At 36.6% G+C, this 20,042-nt stretch overlaps 1 protein-coding gene across 11 annotated transcripts in view; it reads left to right on the top strand.

Annotated features, from left to right (window-relative positions):
- The window catches only part of FBXW7 (F-box and WD repeat domain containing 7), a 196,339-nt gene that overhangs the window by 107,715 nt on the left and 68,582 nt on the right, over positions 1-20,042 (top strand). The window contains exons 3-4 of one of the 11 annotated variants that reach the window (XM_075500481.1): positions 12,617-12,667; positions 14,208-14,877. The exons of 7 other annotated variants lie outside the window; for them this stretch is intronic. In XM_075500481.1, the coding sequence (XP_075356596.1) occupies positions 12,617-12,631 (15 nt within the window). In that variant the 3' untranslated portion in view covers positions 12,632-12,667; positions 14,208-14,877. Of the gene's footprint in view, positions 1-792; positions 1,169-3,532; positions 3,889-12,616; positions 12,668-14,207; positions 14,878-20,042 lie in introns of those variants that run through there. 3 more of the 11 variants (XM_075500482.1, XM_075500478.1, XM_075500477.1) reach the window with 3 other exon arrangements.

Below are 20,042 nucleotides of genomic sequence, written 5' to 3' on the forward strand. Positions count from 1 at the left end.
GCTCAAATTTTCATAGTTTCACATTTGTCAAGTTTATACATGTTCTCACCCTGTATAATATAAAAAATACACACTTTTAAAGATAAAAGCAACAGAGTGGCTCTTTAAACTTTACATTTAGAGCTTAAATTAGAATTCTATGTGTAATAAATACAAAAATAAGTGATATCTACTATATGCAATATATTCTTGACACTTCTAAGATAGCCAGCCCTCTCCATTTTTGTCTTCCTTTTACACCCCCTTACTGCTTAAATTAGACTGTGTTGTATTTTCAGGCTAAGGACTTTCATGCATTAAATGTTTATAGCTGTCCAGCATAGCTTGGGGCCTTTAAACATTACTGTAAGACAATAATACCTACAGTCAGTAATGTAGTAGCAAATCTAAGACTAAAAAGAAGTGATGATACATCGAAATAAAATTGGGCCAACAAGATCTCATCTGCTAACGCAAGTGTTTTTTCTGGGAGATGATGATAAAAAAGGGGGAAAAAATAGGCAGAGATAAAAACTGAAGCTTTTCCTTATTGCTATGGTAAAGTGTGAAATCTAGGACTATAGTTTCATGTGGAACAACAACAAAAAAGCCTTATTTTGCTTTGGCTTTATCCACTTGGAAAGGGGACTACACTGAATGTGAACATGATCTTTCTTTTCACCGAGAAGTGTGTCCCTGTGAATTACTCTAGAATAGTTTGGAAATTCCTGAGGAAAAACTAATGTACTGTTGGGACTTTTAGCTCGAACCACAAAAGAAGAAGGGCTGACAATCAGAGTTTTGTCTTTTCAGAGGCGTGAGAATAACCTGCGACTGGAGACTTGCGCTGTGAGCGCTGCTTGGAGAATGCCACACTGCAGTCTTGTCTGCTCCCCAATTGTATGTAAATCTGTAAATGGGCCAACTTGTGTTCCTGTTTTGCACTTTGATTATGAGCTAACATTAAAAAAAAAAGGGGGGGGGGGAGTAAGCCTGTAAAATAGTAAGATGCTAGGCTCTGATATCAACTAATAAAGGCTGATACTAAAATAGTGATCTGCCACACTGTCAAATTCTCCTTTCAGCAATTGCACAATGAAACAATCTTTTAAAACTGAGTTTATTTCAGCAGTTTCTCTTAGTGCACATGCACACACACAGACATTTCTGTAGGCAATTAAATGAAATATTAAGTATTTATTAAACTGGAATCTGAGGTTTGCTTTGTACAAAATACTGTATCTGATTTTGTCGTGTTACATGCATACTATTCAAATCTCAAATTATATAAATATAAATACATTTTGGTAAAATATTTATATAAATATTTATACACAAATATAAACACATTTTGGTAAACTTCTCACTTTGTTGGAATGATTGAGACAGCGATTGGTACATCAACAATGGAAAACTTTGACCTGTTGCTTCTTTTTGAATGATACATCAGTAGGGATATGTGAGTTGATCTCTTTTGGGTTTTGGTTCTGTTCTTCACTTCAGTTACTCAAAGTAGAAACAAAAGGCTACTCTTTCTCCCTCTTTGGAGTATCTCAGTGAAATTTTCTTATTTGAGTCAAACAGATCCCAGGACACCTTTCCAAAGTCTTCCAGCCAAGTGAAAGCCTAATATTTGTTGTATAAAATATGAAGTAATTCAGAATGAAGCTATAAACTGTGATCTAATGATATCGCTGTTAAGTACAGGCTAGTGGTAAACTGTTTTTTGGAGCTTATAGGATGAAGTATAAAGAAGGAAATGTAAAGAGTCTTTTAGAAGAAAATGTATATCTAAATGTGCTTTAGAATGGCATTTGAATGGAATGGTAGAAAAGAAAGAAAAACCCAACAAAAACCCCCCGAAATCAGTGCATGAAAATACTGTGCTACTCAGCATTCTATCACAGCATTTCTGTATGCAACATCTGTAAAGAAATAAGGATTTTTTTGTTTGTCTGAGAAAGAGATATTTTGTTATAAGTGAATGCTTACTGTAATGTATATACACTCAGTGAAACATTAGGGATTTTTATAGTTTGATTTTTTTTTAATTTTTTTTTTTTTTTTGGTAAAAAGCATTCAACAAGCAAATGTTTGGTCAGGGAGGCCCTCTATATGCAAGTGAGACATGCTTACAGCTTGGCTTTTTGAAGGGGAAACAAAGGGCTAAGTGGAGATGCTAATACAGGCATATTTTAATGCTGTCTTCTGTCAAGTTACAGTGTTGTGCTTCAAGCATTAAAGCATTACTACACTCCCTCTTTTGCCCTCACATAATTATACAGTTAATTATCTTTTCTGGGTTGTGCATAAAGGGACTTGTAAGATTTCTTAATGGTCATTTATTCACTGTGTTTTGAACTGTACCGACTCGGTTCATACAAGGGCTTTGATGGCTTTCTGCGTCTCATCAGCAATTTCATAAGACATTTTCACAGGCTTTTGTCTCTTTCTACTTAGTTCTGCTCAAACAGGTTTTCAAAATTTGAATATATTTTTAAGAAACATGTCCAAGTCTAGAGAATGGAAAGGGATTGTGGGAACCTAGAGGCATTGCAGGAAAGCTAATTTGATCAAGAAATTATTTAAAATGGAAGTAAACTAATTGCGGATAATCTGAGTAATAGACATTGCTGTTCTAGCTGTGTTTGGCCGAGTGAGAGCTTTTTTCCTGAGCCCTCAGTCAGGTTTGTTGCTAAGGGCAGGCAGGCTTCGCCCCACATCCTTCAGGGGATGCTGTGCTCAGAGGAAGAGCCCTGCTCCTTTCCATTGGTGTGATGGATAAGCCTGAGCCAACTGGTACCCAAGCCTGTGATGGCCAGAAAAGGGAAGACTATTCCAGTACCGTTGCGTCCCTGGAGCCAAAGCCCCCCGGATGCTGCTGCCCCCACAGCAGCAGGGAAAGGGAAGGAGGTGCAGGCTGGGGTACCTGTATATAAGTAAGGAGGGACAGGAAGAAGGAGCTAAAAATCACAATGTAGGTGAAAATCCAATGATAGCCTCTACTTTTATTTTTAAAAGGGCAAGTTACGAGCCAGTGTCTTCATTTTAGGGGACCTCCATTTTTTTTTTCCAATTTTTTTTTTTTTCATTTTTGTTTCTTTTTTTAACTTTTGGACTTAGCAATATATTATGTTTGTGGAGACGATGGTTGAGAAACAGCAAAGTCCAGGTCAGTTTCTTAGTCACTAGCTGTCAAATTTTCTTGAAAGTCCAGAAGAAGTCTGCCCAGAGAGTGGTGGAGTTGATCCTGCAGTAACACAGTTACTGTCTGAAGGTGCAATCTCCTTGGATTCTCCTTCTGAAAGCCCAATGCCAACTTGTAAAAAAATAAATAATAATTAAAAAAAAAAATTCTTCCTTTAAAGCGCAGGCGTAAGCGGCTGTGGCTATTAAAACTCCTGGCAGTCATGATTTTCTTCTTCTTTTTCAGTCTGTGGATCCCTTTTTGGAGAAGGGCTCTTCTGACACTGCAGGGGAGGTCCCCCAGCTGTTTGACTGGCAGGAGCAGTCTGCCTGCCCCTTGGTAGTTTAATTCCTGTCTATACTAGGATAGCTTGCACTTCACTGAGCAGCAGACAGGTCAGGACACTTGGCAGGAGAAGGTTGAGAGACAAAGGCAGCAGGCTGTGGGGAGCTGAATCACCAGTCTGAAACTTTAAAAAAAAAAAAGAAAAGAAAAGAAATCATGCAACTTTAGAAGCAAAGTTTTTAGCAATGTTCTTGCATTATTACTAGACTTGACAAATTAAGAACAATAAAATGTCCAAACCTGGGAAAACTGCCATCAACCATGGCTTGGTTCCTGTTGATCTCAAAAGTGCCAAAGAACCTCTACCACACCAAACCGTGATGAAGATATTTAGCATCAGCATCATTGCACAGGGCCTGCCCTTCTGCCGTAGGCGGGTAAGTGTAAAAGTATTTAAAACCTGAATTTTGATCACTTGGCTTGTAGCTCAGTGCTTTGTCATGGTGCATTCATTCCATGAGAAAATACTTATATCTGTATTATCTGTTCACTCAGGGTGCCATAGAGGAGCCCTTGGGTCATTTATTTCAATAATTCTTGTGCTTTTATTTAATTAAAATCTGAACATGTTGTCTTAGCTATTACTCATTTAAAGGGACGTGCCAGAGATTCTCTTATAGTTGTAAACCACGTAGATGAAAACAAATGCTGTACAAAATAGGTGCATTCATAAATCTGTATTTTGCTTTTATTCACCCTTTTAAGTGATGTAGATAGTTTGGAGTAAAATCCATTGAATGCAGTTCTGAATTGTATTGGCACATGCGACTTGGTGGATACTAAAGGAGATAATTAAACTAATTAATATTTAAACGTTTTAGTAAGAATTCTTAAAATACGATTTTAATGCTTTTGTAACTCAGTAATGGAGATAACATTTTTGCTGTTACAGAAAATAAAAATAGCATGTTACTATGTAGAGGTTGTGATATAGTTTATATATAGACAATCCTAGCCTGACAAGCTATCACGGGTCTTATGCTACAGCTTCAGGAACTATATGAATAACGTGGCTCTTAAAGCACATTATATGAGTAAAAAAAAAAAAGAGTCTTTTAAATTTTGTCTCTCTGTAATACACAATTTTCAATAAAAAGTGAGTATTTTCAAATGAACTTACATCATTATTTCCTTACTTAGTTTGCATACTGCTGAGCTCATATTCTTTAAAGTAAAATTAATTTTTCTTCTTTATTACTCTTTGGATCTTTTTTCAGTAAAATTATAAATAAATTTGCTCTTCATAATGAATTTTCCCAACACTACTTTGAGTTTTCTATTGCTACTGAATAAATACTATTTCCATTTATTGATGCATGTTTTAAAATCTAGCTCAGCTTTTGTAAATGTGCTCGCTTTCCCTGAATGTCAACATACTCCTTTTTAGTAAACTTAGTTAAATCACAGATGAAATTTAAATTTGACAAGATCAGCCTTGAAAGCTTGATTTCTTTTTACTATGTTGCTTTGAATGTCTGAGAATATTTCTTATATGTAAAAGGTGTATGGAATGTGTTGAAAGCTAGCAACATAATATCAACCTGCAGCAATGCAAAAATTAGAACATATATATATATATACATGACTGTTCATTAATGGATCATGTGCATTTAAGAAAAGTATTTTTTTCTGAAATTAGATATTATACATACGTGTTTGAACATTGACTAGGAACATTTCATAAGGTTGAAAGTGATAAAGTAACCCTCTGTATTTTAATAGATGTGGTTTCAAATTTTTATATGATTTGAGAACTGTTTGCTTGAAAATGAGCATTTGGAATGTGTTTGGATAGTTTTAGTTCCTTTGTCTTGGATAAAGCATAGTAAACAGCATAGAAGATAAGTTTAGTAGATATATTTCACAAGTCTTTTTGTGGCTATATTAATACGTTATATGTTGGAACTGTAATGCTGATGTTTTATGTGTGTATTTTCTGTAAGGAGAAGTGTGGTCACACATTAACTTATCACAAATATGAAAAAAGTAATTTCTAAAGCAGTTCCCTGAAGACTTTGCATTGTTCCAAAAGGACCACAATCTGTCTCGGTTGTCCTGTCCTACACTGCGTTCAAGCAGTCTGTTTAATGACTCAGAGGTTTTAGGTCTAGGAGGGTTTAAGAAGCTGTTCAGCATCTGCTTTTCTTTTAGCATTAAGACTAAGGAGGAAATTAGGAAATGCTGTAAATGTATGTTTTACCAGCTAAGCTATCATCAATCTGTTTAAGTTTATCTTGTCTTCTGAAACTAATAATTCTCAGTATGATGGCTGCTGATAGTGGAAAAGATTAGAGCTCCGACTTTGGTCTCATGCCTTGCAACACTCAAAGCCTGCATGTAACTCATAACGATTACCATATTGGGTTCCTTCCGTGCAAACATGCATAGCTTGCATATAAGATCTGCATTTTCATTTCTGCATATTAAAAAAACCAACCAAACAAACAAAACCCAACCTAATTTTGGGTATCAAGAGATGAGAGAATCAATACTTTTGTTATGTAGATTTATCATTTTATGAAACATAGCAAGAACAAAAAAAGTATTTTCATGTAAAATATGAGTTCTGACACAAAGTCTTCACCAATATGCAACTCTTAGTTATTTGTTAAAAATTCTGCTTTTCATTTAATAAGTAATGCATTGAATTATTTAGCATTTAATGGTCAGACCTAAACTTGATGTGCTTTAGAACATGAGCTACAGTTTGCTTCTAGGTTATTGAGGTGGTAATATGTCAATACCAACTTTTTTTTGGCAAGTGTATGATTGGGCCATTCAAACACTGACCTGACTTAAAGATTATTGACCTTCTCCTTGTTTGAACTCATTTCTTGCCTTCCTTAATTGTACATTAAACCAAGCAAAACATCTTTAAAATGTGTACTATGATCCTTGGGAGTAAAAATACTTCCGTTATGAGAGCTGACAATTCATAGCTTCTGCATCCTCTGCATTAGTTATATTGGGCTTCTATCAAGAAGTGCACTATAAATGGTCACAAGACTTAACAGTTTGCCCTTATGCATTTTGTCAGTTTGCTCATGTAGTTACAGCACTTGTCTGCAATACTACTAATCTGAATCCAGTTAAAAATAGTATTACTTAGCATTCTTTGTGTCGCACTTGAGAATAACTTCAGTGCATAGCTCTAAAAGTACTGTACTTACACAATAAACGTATGTATTCCTTCAAAGCTGTCACTGAAAACAGTGATGCAGTGTCGTCAAACGTAGACATAGCCATGGTCCTCTTTAGCCATTAACGTATGCTTTGTAGGCACTGAAGTAGATTTTGCAGTATAATGTGAAGACGCAATGAATACCTTTCAACTAGTACACACTTCAGGTATCAGATATCATTTAGCTCTTCAGTGCGATGTAACTGCAGCTGATCATTGAACATGCTTACGAGATAGTCACGCAGGTCACGTATGTCCCAAAATCAAGTGCTGTATTTTGTTTGCCATGATAAATACTTTCAGTTGACAAAAAATTGGTCTCTTAATTAAGTAGGTGATTTTTCCCTTAGACTGCTCTTAAACCACTAACAGTAGAAGTGTTTTTCCGTCTGAACTGTTATAATTCTTGACTATTTCAAAAACTGTACTTTAAAAGTAGATTCTTCCCTCTCTAGTTTTCCATGTTTTTTCCTGAAAATTCCAGTACTTGTTGCTCTTGGAGGTTGCTGTATAACAATTTCATCACATGGAATATATGTTTTTAAGAAGTGCTAATAAGCTGGAGAATTTGCTAGAGCGACTTGTTCACTTGCAGCCTTCCTTCATTTCAAGTGGCTTAAAGTAGCACTGAATTGTTACAAAGCAGGGGTTTCAGTGTGTGCTCTGTGGTATTCCAAGCTAGAAAAGTCAAGGTAGTAAATTTATCCATTTTCAGTGCCCGTACTCTCAGAAACACCAAAGATTCTGTTATACTGTACCATTTTGTGAGAACAGTTTCACTGGATGTGCGTATGTTTCACCCTTAAAATGTATGCGACCAAATTTTGGCAATTCATCAACTTAGTTCATCAACATCTAACTAACATCTTAGTTCATCCTACAGAGGGAAGCATTTCAGCTTCCCTCTGTAGGATGTACTTGTGTGTTAGATGAACATAGGATAAAGCATTTAAGCATTGATTTATATACCAGCCTATGTTTTTTATATATAAGAGTATCCACTGGTTACGCATTACATATGGTTATTGGTCCGTTTGTTACTATGGTAGAACACTTGGAACAAGACACCAGTTCCTTTTCCTTCCTCTGGTTGACTGGTATGCTAATAATTTATTTGAAATAGTAATGTGTCTTATGCCTGAACAACTTAACTTATTTGGACTTGTTTCTTTATCCCTTCATCTCTGTGTTAAAACAACCAAAACACCCTTTTCATTGTCAGTCAAATCTATGTAAATGTTTGTGCCAGCAGTTTAACCAAGTAGTCCGTCCATTCAGTTTTTCAGGGAAACGTAGCCCTGAATTTTTCTGCAACAAATCATATTTCTTGCTTGAGTACAGCACATTATTTCAGGATGACAGTAAGAAGTTACTAAATGGACAAAAAACTATTTAGCTTTGTCTGAAATGGTATATCCTCCCATCTTACACTTCCCTGTATTTCAGCTGACTTTGGATCAGGTCCTGAGTAATATGAAAAAGAACTAAACCATTTTCCCCTTAAACACAAAATGAAAAAATTATCTCTTTTTCCTTGGAATTTGGTAAGAAGAGACTATCAGAAGAGCATAAAGAAAAAATGTGTGAAAATGTGTGCGCGCGCATGTATATAATTTTTTAATTTAAACTTAAGGGAGTCTTAAGAGTCTGTCACTGGACAAATCGGAGCACTCCCACACGCCTGTGTCTTCTACAAGAGACCTTTTGGTTCTGGGCTTTGTGGCAGGGAACTTGCATTATGGCCACTGGTGGTAAGGAGCCTCTTCGAGTGGCTGTCAGGAATAGCTTTCTTTCAAAGCTGGTTTAGCCTTTACTTCAAATTCCTTGTTTGTGTTAGAATTTGTCACCTGAACGGAAGTACAGATCATGGACTGATCAGTTGATATCTACGTGAAAGGAAGTTTGTTCTTTTTCCCCTATGCTTGTTTCTCATAAAGGAGAGTGTCCATGGCTCTGGATATCCAAATATTCACAATAAAGGCAGCCTTATAGAGGTTTTAGTTTTCATTGTTAAACTTATAATTTATAGTGTTTGTCTTCTTGCCTTTATTATTTTTGGAGTTTCAGTTTTGGAAGATCTTTGGAATGAAACAGAAGTACTTCAGAGGTCCAGCAGAAGGAAGTTAACTGAAAAGGCAGATGGTTTTGGGCAGAAAGAAAGGAATACTGAAAAGTTACAGAAATGAGCAAGACTAAGTCTTGTGTAGCGCTCTGCCTAGAGGGTAACTCCTTTTGGAAGATAAATAATCTTGAATAATGAACTATTTCCTCTCTCAAGTATATGCAGTATCTCCACTCTGAATCTGCTTTTCATCTTATCTCACAAGGGGAATAAAAGTTCTTCCTATGTGAGGTGATAGCCTTGAAAAGCAATATGTTACTTATTTTCTCAATGTGGAGCAGAGGCAGTCTAAAAATTATCTTCTTCACCCTTCTTTTTTTCCTTCTTCAATTATCTCATTTTGCTTGCAAACCAGTTGACTCTGTACTGTACTTGACAGGGAATAAAATAGGAATCACAGAAATGGAAAAAGAAGTGGACGGATCCTCAATTATCTGGTCAATGCAAGGTGGGGTGGTTCAGCCTGACTCAGCTGAAGAGCCCCGTGGTCTCCCAGGCTATGCTTACAAGGGATTTGCCAAGCCATACCAAAATCCATCTTCCCCCCCCAAAACCATGGATACAGTCTGATGTAGCCAGTGTTTATGGCTCTGTAGAACTAGATACAGGCAGAAGTATGCTTCTGTCTACCCCTCCCCTTCTGTGGGGTGCTACAGAAGCTCTGGGCTTAAGATAGCCACTTGTAGGAGGGAGCACTTAGTTTGCTGTTCAAACAGCTGTTCCCTGTGTCCCCTGGAAAAAAGAAAATTGCTAGCTGAACTGTGCATATCTAGTCCAACCTGCTGTACTGGGTCAAAAATACTTGGACAACCTCTGACAGCTTGCTTGGGGATTTTTTCGGGGATGGGGTGGGGGTGGTGTTGGTTTGGTTTTTTTTTTTTTCCTCCAAACCTCCACAGCAACACATGTCATAGCACTCCCAGAGACTGCTTTTTGACAATATTCACTCATCCTCTGTCACCATACTGACTCTTTGAGAAACACTTTTATATTTAAATTGTGCTACCTATTTCTGGCCAAGATAAAAGCAGCAATCGGAAACTCATTTATATTTAACGCTAGCTGAAATGTTTTTCTTTGTGGTTTTGATGCATTTAAAACTTCCATTTCTTGTGCAATGAGCAGTGCTGTCTGTAACAGACTGATGCGTGAGTGCAGATGCTAAAAGCATGTTTTGAGGATGCCACAGTCAGTCACTTCCCTTCAGGAGGTGTCAGAAGGAAGGTTGCCTGGGCAATTTTACTCCTTTGTGCCCAATTGTTTAGATGTCTTTAGAAACCTTTATTGTTATTCACGTTGAGCTATTCAAACATGCTGGATTGACTTTGTGAAAGCTCTTTACCTGCTTAAAGTCTGTCTGTTATACTGTCTCAAGCCGTGGAGGTTATAGCATCCAGCAGAAGAAAAGAGGGAATGGGAGACAGCAGTGATGCCATAAACTGACCCAGCTGCCTCTTTGCTCATTGATCATGCCGTAGGGGAACTCATGAAATGTGTAATTAAATACTTCATTTATTGCTTTGCAACCTAATTGCCTTAACCATGAATCTCCTTTTTCTCTTTTTGTAGTCCCTTGTATCACTAAGTAAACACTTTTTGTCCTTCTACAACACATGAAGCCATTTTCATTTCCTGAACAGGTCTTTTTCAGGAAGGGGGAAAGGATCCTTTGTGAGGAAAAAATGCTCTGCCGTGTCATGACCATCTCTTCATACAAAAACACAAAGAGGGCAAATTAATTTTAACTGGCAATCTTTGTTCTGCATTCCCCAGATTTTGAGTGGAAGTTGAACTGAACTAGGATGACACCCAGACAAGTCATAAGCAGGGTTGTCGCATGAGCATCTTGCTCTCGGATCTCTGCCACTTATCACAACCGATTGATTGTCGTTCCTTATGTCATGAACCGTTACTGTCAGGGAATGATGGCTTTGCCAGTTTAAATAGTTCCACTCCTCAGAGCGAAGATCCCATGTCATTCCTAGTTTCACTGCTCAGCTTGTGGTTTTTTTTCCAAACTCTGTCTGAGGCTCTGGCCTGCTCTATCTCACTCGCCCTTCTTGTGGTTTTGGACTGCTAATTCTGCTTTCTCCCCACAGCTTCTCATTGATACTCTTCCTCTATTAAAAGTGGGCCTCTTTTTCCTCTCTCTCCCTTTGCCCTCTTTCCAGCTCCTGGTACACTTATTTATGTTCTTTTCATGATAAAATTGTTTGAAAATATAGTTTTGCATAGGGACAAGAGCAGTATCTTTCTAAATGCTATTCAGGTATTTTATAATGTTACTCAGTTGTTTGAAAACACAAGAAAACAACACTGGAGTTGACACGACTTTTCCCTTTCTTTATTTTTAGTCAAGGAAGTCTGTACTTTTGATTTGTTGTGTTCCTTAAAATATTTTTTGAGTAACCAGTTTGATTGCAAGGTTTCTTGGTAAGAGGATCGAGATGGTTGCAGATCATTTGTACAGTCATGTGCAGTTCGATCACATTTCAGAAAAACTTCTAGTTATTTGCCTCTCAAAGGGACATGATTTTAATTGTAAAATATACAATCCATGAAGTAGGGTATATGATTTTTCTTAAAAATTCAGATGATAATTGCAAACTGTACTACATTTTTAATAAGCTGCAAATATATGTTTGTAAAAGAGAAACGCTGGTTATGTATGTCATATGAAAATGTTGATCCTGTGCAAGAAGGCGATACAGTAAATCTGTTTTTAATAACTTTGCTACTACCGTAACATTTTGTAGTAGGCAAAACATTGTAAGATTTGTGTGTGCAGTGTTTTTCATTTGTTTTGTAGATCATATTCTAATATATTGCAAGAGTACCAAAGATCCGCTGACCCTAAACTGATTGATAAAGGGAGGAGAGAAGAAGAATGAGTTAAAATGCATAAATGATACTAAAAGTCTAAATATATTCTTCTATGTATGTTCTTCCCTCATGAATTATCTGAGTTTACCAATACTTCCTTAACCCAACTTATTTCATACTTAGTATCAAAGGAACTCATAACACTTGGTAAATGCTAATGTATTAAACTTCTTTGTGAGCTAGGGAATTGGTTTTGTTTTACAGGGAATAGTATAATAATGTGGCAAAGACAGCAAATGTTTTGTGTTGTAATTAGTAAAACATGCTTCTTTCCTCTCTGTTTCAGATGGTTCATTATTTCAGATAGTTTATTAAGCTTGTAAATGCTGTATTGCTTTGCATATGCAAGGTAATAGATAACATTTTATTTGTAAATTGCGAAAAAGAGGCAACTTGTATGTAGAAGACTCAGGTAGGTAAAAGACTTATTTTAGGAATCTGTAATATGTAAATACATGCAAATTTGAGACCACATATTTTAGTATGTGTACCTTCCTGTGGAATTTCTAAAATTGCATTTCACTTCAGTTTCTGTAGTCAGCATATATTTCAGCTTATAATGTAGCTAGTGTATGATGAAGGTAACAGGTTGCAGCATACCGCTCTTACATGGTATCACATGGGACCTTTCCTTGTGATTTAGACGCCTGCATTTATATATACAGACATGGGTTTAAAAAGCATATTATTTATGAATATTATTATTCATATTACAGTAATGTTGTCCTAAATGCTGTATGCAAAATTGTCCCTGTACAGAGACCTTACTGCTTGTAGAGATGAAAGACAGAAGACAAATGGGAATAGGAACAGAATGTGCTATTAGCTGCTAGAAACAGAAAATTGTCCCTTGGCTCATAGGCCAGGAGTCTGTAGGTGACACTATACTGCTCTCTTTCTAAGGATACTCTCCCAACAGAATTTTACTTTCTGAAAATTGAAAAAGAACAACAGAGGAGGTGCTACAAAGGTATTTTTGGTATGTTTTTAGTGCCATTTTTTTCTCCTACTTACCCTGTGTTTAGGTAGACTTACTACTATACTCAAACAGTTAAGATTTTGTTGCTCTAAGTCAATCTGCATGATACAGTGCTCTGTAAGTACAAATGGCAGTCTCTTGCAAAGCATGTTGCTATTAATAAACCCTAACACAAGATTACTTCTCATGATAACAGCAGCAGCTGGCAAGAATGTTTGCAATTTTAACATATTTGCAGCACTACTACATTCCGTCTTGCATTTCTCCTGTGGTTTGTTGTCAGTGAAATTTCAGACTGAATTCTTACCATGAATTTCTTCATGGCCTTGCAGTCTTCCCTTCTTTTGCCTCCCCTTCTCCAAATCCTGACTAGATACCAAGCTATCAAACAAGTACTCTACTGTCTAGTGCCTATTCTGTCCACATAGCTTTTCTAAAGCATCTCTCTTTTCTTTCCTGCCTTTTTACACCCACAGTGTTCCTGTCCTTTGCCTCTCTGCTTACGCTGTGTGCAGTTCTGGGAAGCCCTTCCTGCCCACGCACCTCCTTTAATGCAATGAGGAATTATCTGTAGCTGGCTAGTCTAATATTTCCTAACTGAGCCACATAGACCATCAGGTTGAAGAAATATAAAAATACAGCTGCTACAGCATCTATTAATTAATTTTTAATATACATGCATTTAGGTTTAAGTATAATAAATTAAGTATTAAAATATTACATGTCAATCAGTTTCCACTTCTTACCCTCGCTTTATTATCTCCAGGCAGATAATAAACGCTCATAGTTGGTACCAATTCTCTTCTTTTGAATAGCATCCAGAATCGGTGCTTGTGCACCTTTCTTTTTTGGGAGGAATGTGTTTGTTTTAAACAATAATAATCTTCTGTTTGTTTCATGTCTTAGACATGTAAGCTTGCCACTTGCTTGCAGTTTCCATTCACACTGATGCAAGAAATAAGTAAGATTATCTAACAGACACTGCACATGGCAAAAAACTAATCATACAAATTAAAGAAAGCGAGACTACATCATCCCTTTAGCCAACGGCAGGATCTATGGTGTCTGTGCTATTTCTGACTGAGATTTATCTAATGGTATAAAATTGCTTCTGATAGAAATTGTTAGTTTTCTCATCATGTTTGAAATATCATTATGTGTTGAGGTCACTTCGCACTATAAAAATTTGACACTAATTGCAATTAATGTGAGGGCTGAAATTAATTTCCAGATTTATTAAGGACATATGTCCATAGCAGTACTTCTTCACTTTAGAAAGAAAATGGATTAGAATAATAACGGCAGCTATTTTGGTCGGTGCCTAATTCGTAATACTATGTGGATTAAAATTGCAAAAGTAGATTTCATTTTAGGGTTTGTTTGTTGATGTTTTTTAAGACACCCCTCCTGCCTTATGGATTAGAGAAAGTTTGTTATAATTTTGTTGGAATTATTCTATTGAATTGTCAAATTAGTTTGCTGTAGATTTCTTTTAGTTTCTTCTCTGCTTCTGTTTTCTTGTTGCATAAAGAGCTGGTCATCATGAGGGGAAACTTCAGTGAGTTGTAGCCATTCCCTCCCCAAAGAAGAAGAGGAGGCAGCTTGAACTGCCTGGTGCCAAGCTGTGTGAGTGATCATGGGTTCCCATGAGATCTGCTGGCATAACTAAAGTTAGCTTTGCAAATGGCCTGGACATTGCGCTGCCTTACTGAGTGAAATTTCTGTGGAGCATCTGGTTAACATGGATCACTTTCTGGACCTGGCACCACCTCAGTTTATTACATCTGTTCAACCTGTCTTCCTTGGTTTGTCCTGTGCATTCCCATGAAGGGCTGTATCCAGATGCAGCTGTCTTGCAGGCACGGTACTAAGCCCTGCGCCAGTCTTGAGATTTCTGAGAAGGCATCCAAACTTCTGAGAGGGTCAAGAGGAAATAGTTTACTGTTCTGAAGTGCTGGCCTGTTTTAATTTGAGCACACAAGTGAATGTTTTAAATGGCCAGAAATACTGCATAGTTGTCCGTTTGTGGCCGTGTTTAGCAGGTCCAGCCTTACTTTTCTCAATTTAGGAAGAACTTGTATCAGAAGTGACCTATTCTTTCTGGTGTGTGGAGAAAGTAAATGCTTCAGGACATCTAAGACATCCTGAAGGAATTAATTCATTCCTGAAAACGTGGCAGTGAGGAGAGGTGGGTGCGGAAACCTTTGCGCCCCCCCCCCCCCCCCCCCCCCGCCCCCGACTTCTCTCTTTCTCTCTTTCTCTCTTCCTCTCTTCCTAATACAGAGGGAAACCTGCAGTAAAAATTCTCACTGGTCACTGAAGTGCAGGAATATTAAAAACCATCATTTGCACCTCTCTCCACTAATTTGGAATGCCGTTCTGACTTGGGGGACCTAATTTATAGAAACAGGTAGCATTGGCAGCTCCTTGCAGTGGGCACGTAGACCATATGAACTCATAATTGCTGAAAATTTTGAGCATATTCTTTGGGCCTCAGTAGACAATTTATGTCCCCTGAGGTTATTCAGACATAGTTACCCAGTCATAATAGGTACTGCAAGCCTAATAAAACTACTCTTTCAAGAGACATCAGTGTTTATTTGCTCTTAGCATTGTCTTTTGCGTATGTACGTTCATATAAAAATTGAGACATGTTATTTAATAATTGGCCCTAAGGCCTCGTATTTTCTTGGTGATTTTAAGATTTGTAATTCAGATTTGCGCTACTTAAGCATGAGCAATGTTAGTGAGCAAAAACCCCTTTAAATTGAACTGTCTTCTCTGTGAAGAGATAACTGTAATCTTCATGATATAAACATCAAAATGTGTAAATTTTTTTTACATAGTTTAATGAGTGTATGCATAATGCACAGTATTTGTATTTGTATGTTTATGCATTTGGAAATAGAATCCTTTCTGCAAAGGTACTGGCGTTGACACAAATCATACCTCAGTGGGGTGAAATGTACGACAGAATTATTGAAAAATAAAGAAAGTATATTAAGTAGTAGTTTTAAATGTCATTTAAACTGTTTTCCACTGTTTCTCTAATTTTAATTTCAGATGGCCTGTATCTTAGAGTTGTTCTACCTTTTTTGCATAGCCTTCAGAACCATGAAGCCAGGACACCTATTTGTGCATTTTCATGCAAGAAATTCCTTGCTGTGAGGCAACATAGGACACAGACTTTGTTCTTGGTCCGTTTTTTCTGTATTCCTGTAATGTAGCACAAATTCGAAGCTTCAATCTCTCTTCACTAGGAGTTCCAACTTCTTTACAGAGTTTTGAGAAATAGTTCATGTTTTAATGGTATGTGGACATATGGGGAATTAATATTCCTGGAGTCTTGAGACTGAACTCTTGAAAACCTGAAGTATTGCTTGGTTTGTTTGTTTGGTTTGGGGTTTTTGTTGTTTTTTTTAATTTATTTTAGCTTACTGGGAGACAAATTTGGTGGAAAAGAGGAAGGAGGTGGTAGAGAAAGGGAATTAAATGCAAACATTGGGACTTCGAAGAGACTTTTATAGATCTTCCTTTATAGATGTTTCCAATTTAATTTTCTAAAACAAATACTGAAGTTAAGAGGAAAAATAATTACTGCTGCAAAGTAGCCAACAAAATGAAAGCCATTGAATAAATGGTCTTTTTTTTTCCCAAATGTGGCCCCCTCTGTATTGTATGTACCTTAAGAGTGTATTGTCCAACTATTTAATTCCAATCTTTAAATGAGCTCAGCATTATCAACATTATCAATAAGCTTTTTAAATTTTCTCTGAAAGAACAAAGAATCAGTATGCATTCCAGTAGCGAGGACATACAAATGTATGTTGTCTTTGAAGAATCAGAGTGCCAGATATTGGATGTGGCATTCCAAAGCATGTAATGACACAGATCACAAAGCTGTTGCCCTATTAAAAAGCTAATATATGCAACCATCTTTGTATTTCTAAAAGAATGTCAGTTGCTACTTATAAATATGCTAAAAACCTTTCTGAACTTCTGAATTCCTTTGACAGTGCTTGTGAACTTCATGGTCTATTTTTAAAATACAATATATAATTTTCATTCTGTAGCATGCAATATTAAAGCTAGTAGGTAATTGCTTCCTTTCTTCTTCCATTCAGAATTGGGGAGTCATAGCGTCTCGTTATCTAATACTACTTAATAACAATCCTCAGAATACATACACAGATATGGATGCTGTTCTTTCAGGGAGAGTTTTAAGATTTCTTTCTAGCTTCTTGCCAATAAGTAGCAGCAGTGCTGCTTTGTAAGACTCTGCCCTTGATTATGCGTATCTATCACAGACATATCAAACCCCATATCAAACACAAAGGCTTTATCTGGCCTGTTTTAGGTGTGCCTTCATTAAAGGTTTTCACAAATAGACAAATTAGCAAATTTACTACTATTATCTAGCAGAACAAACCTTAAGTTCTTCCTTTTTCATTTTTCTTTCCCTTTTTATTATCTTATATTCTAGCTTTAAAGTAATCAGATTTTTTTCAGTATAAACGAGAGCTCCGTTTTCAATAGGTAAAATATTAAATGGGAAGAACCTTGCATATTGTCTTTTAATGTATTATAAATAAGGAAACTTTTTTTCTTTCTCCAGTTCTTCGCCCCTCACATCTTAAAAATAATGAAATAAAAAATTATCCCAGTTTACCTTCAGGATGCAGTTTCTATTCTGTACACACAAGAGGGGAGACAAGAATCAAGGTGTAAGCAGTAGCTTTATGAACAAATCTAGAAACTAAGGTAATCTTGCCTTATGTCCTTCCTTTCTTTGTTTCTTTCACCTCATGGATAGTCTCCAAACTTGCAAACAGAACCCCTGTCTTTCTTTGCATGACTTTGCTTTCTTTACTGTTAAACCAAAATGGAAAAAAATGCTTGTATTGAATGCTGGCTGCATGTCAGGTTGCAACAAGTTAAAAGTTGGAGGTCTGTGAGATGATACAGAATAGATGTTTCAAGAACTGGATGCTCATGATGTTCTGACTAGTCCCTGGTCTAGAAGGCATCTAGCACAAAGCCAAAGGCGGATGAGACAACTCCATCCTGTCCTAATCCCATTGGGAATAGTATAATTTCCAGTGAGCGGGGAGACCTCTTGAAGGTCCTGTGATCCTTTCTACTTTTCTCTTCTGTCAAGTTTCCATACTAGTGAGGCTTTAGGGATGCATTTGGTTTTGTGGACGTATAATTCAATTGTTGCATCAGTGTAGCTGGCTTATTAACAAATGGTCTCAAACTGAAATCTTCCTCAGATTTTGCTGTCCTGTTTTAAGTAAAAATGTATATATTTCTTTACAAAGTATGATAAGAAATTTTCAATATATAAATGGAACTGGAGATAATTGAAATTAACCTATTTTGTGTGATATACATATATATATTTCATTTGGAATGGGGAAAAATTGTCTGGGATATATGAATTTTTCTGAACGTGTAATTTTGCTTCTGAAAATGTGTTTACCTCACTGGGTCCAAATAGGTAGTATTCATTCAATCAAGATTTAGAGAAGGACAGTTTTTCCATACAAAAGTAACAGAAGATGTAGGCAGGAGGATGAAATAGTGCTGCATAGAGACTCTCTGAAAAGAGAATTTGAGGGCACTACTTTGTAAACAAAGTTCATTAGGTATTAAAAAATCACCACTACATTTAAAGTGTAAAATGTGCTTTTTTTCTTCATTTATGAATAAGAATGTTTGAGCTCTGATTTACAGCTGTGTTTATTTTCATAAAAATACAAATATCCCTAAATCTGATTCTCACCTGAAAGAAAAACTGGAAGTGGTCAGGAACATTTGATTGATTACTCTAAATAAAAATTTGAGAGATTCAGCATAGCTACAGATGCAACTTGAGCTGCACTTTGTGTGTTCTTAATGCAGTGATTTAGTTTCTTTACAATGGTTGCTTGAAGGGAGATGGCATTTTCTGCTTCTCTGGTGGATGCTTCAGATTCAGAGGCTGTTTAGCAATATAATAGTTATCACAGGGTGGAGAAAGCCAGGCAGTGCCACACCAGTCCCAGGCTTGTGTTGTAGATACAGCATTGCTTCGTTGGCTACAAGTGACATGAGATACACAGAAAGTGAGACCGACAAAAGACAGAACAGAAAAATGAGTTGCTATAGTACCAAGCAGCCAGAGCTGTATTGCTAAAAATGTGGCTGTTTCTGTGTATGCATGTCAGCAAAATAGAAAATTTTTGTAGTGGTAGAAGGTATTGAAGTATTTTTTTAGTTCTCCCAGGGTGGCAGTCCCAGTTGACAAGAACTTTACATCATTTTAACAAGTGACACTGTAGATTATACAGTGAAGTCTCTCGAACACGAATATATTCTTGAGAAAGAATATATCATGACTTGTTTGAGAATCCATTCATTCCATAAAAAGAAGGCCTGACGCCGAGTGTTGGACAGCCAGACTATGCCATAGTTCCTTTTTTAATCTTGTTTTATGCCTTGCTTGCAGAGTCAAAGCTGGATTGGTTGTAGTTACAGAGATCTGACCTCTAGGTGCCACCAGTATGATAGAAATACAACCCCCTGTTCTTAATCAAAACCCTTTCAATTAACCTGATACTGAAGTTGTAAGTAGCAGCCTCTGTCATAGAGGAGAACCCCCCAAAGAGGTCGTGGTGGTTCTCAAGAGTGCCAGCTTCACTTCAGAGCTCAGAATGCGTGTTTCAAGGGGAAGATCCCGTATAGTGTGGTGATTGGCACTTTTGTGTAAAAAAATCATATGACTTTTGGAAGAAGATAAAATAAACTACATTACAGCCCAGATATTGTCACTGAAATAACTGTAATAACTGATTTTCAAGATTTATTATAAAACAACTGTCTTGTCTTTTAAGTCCCTTTGTTTCTACTTGCTTGTAGTCAGAAGAGAAAGCTTGAATTTCATTTTCCTATTTTTAATAGAGAATCCTTTGGATATTATCTTTATGGAAAAATTGATTTTTGCTATACCTAGCATGCCATTATTTGTGATCTTTTTTTATTAGAAAGTATTTCTTGTAACAGTTAGTGAAGGGATGCCCTACCCTGACCTTGGTGAAGACACTATGTAAGAAGTCCTTGTAAGCTGGATTCTTAAATAGAGTATATGTGTAAACACACAAAGCTACAGTAATAATAATGTAGTAAATCTGATGGGGAAAGGAGCTTGCTGTAAGTTCAAAAGATGGGAGATCATCTTTAAGTGTCCTTTTTACCGTTATTGTGAAGAATGCAAACGGCACTGAAGTTTGAAGTCTCTCAGTGCATAAATTTCCAAAACACATCATTCAGAGAACTGTTTTGCACCCTTTTTCATAACTGTTGATAATCCAACTTAATTTTTCCT

The sequence above is a fragment of the Mycteria americana genome, chromosome 4 (genome assembly GCF_035582795.1).
Source record: "Mycteria americana isolate JAX WOST 10 ecotype Jacksonville Zoo and Gardens chromosome 4, USCA_MyAme_1.0, whole genome shotgun sequence".
Lineage (NCBI taxonomy): Eukaryota > Metazoa > Chordata > Aves > Ciconiiformes > Ciconiidae > Mycteria > Mycteria americana.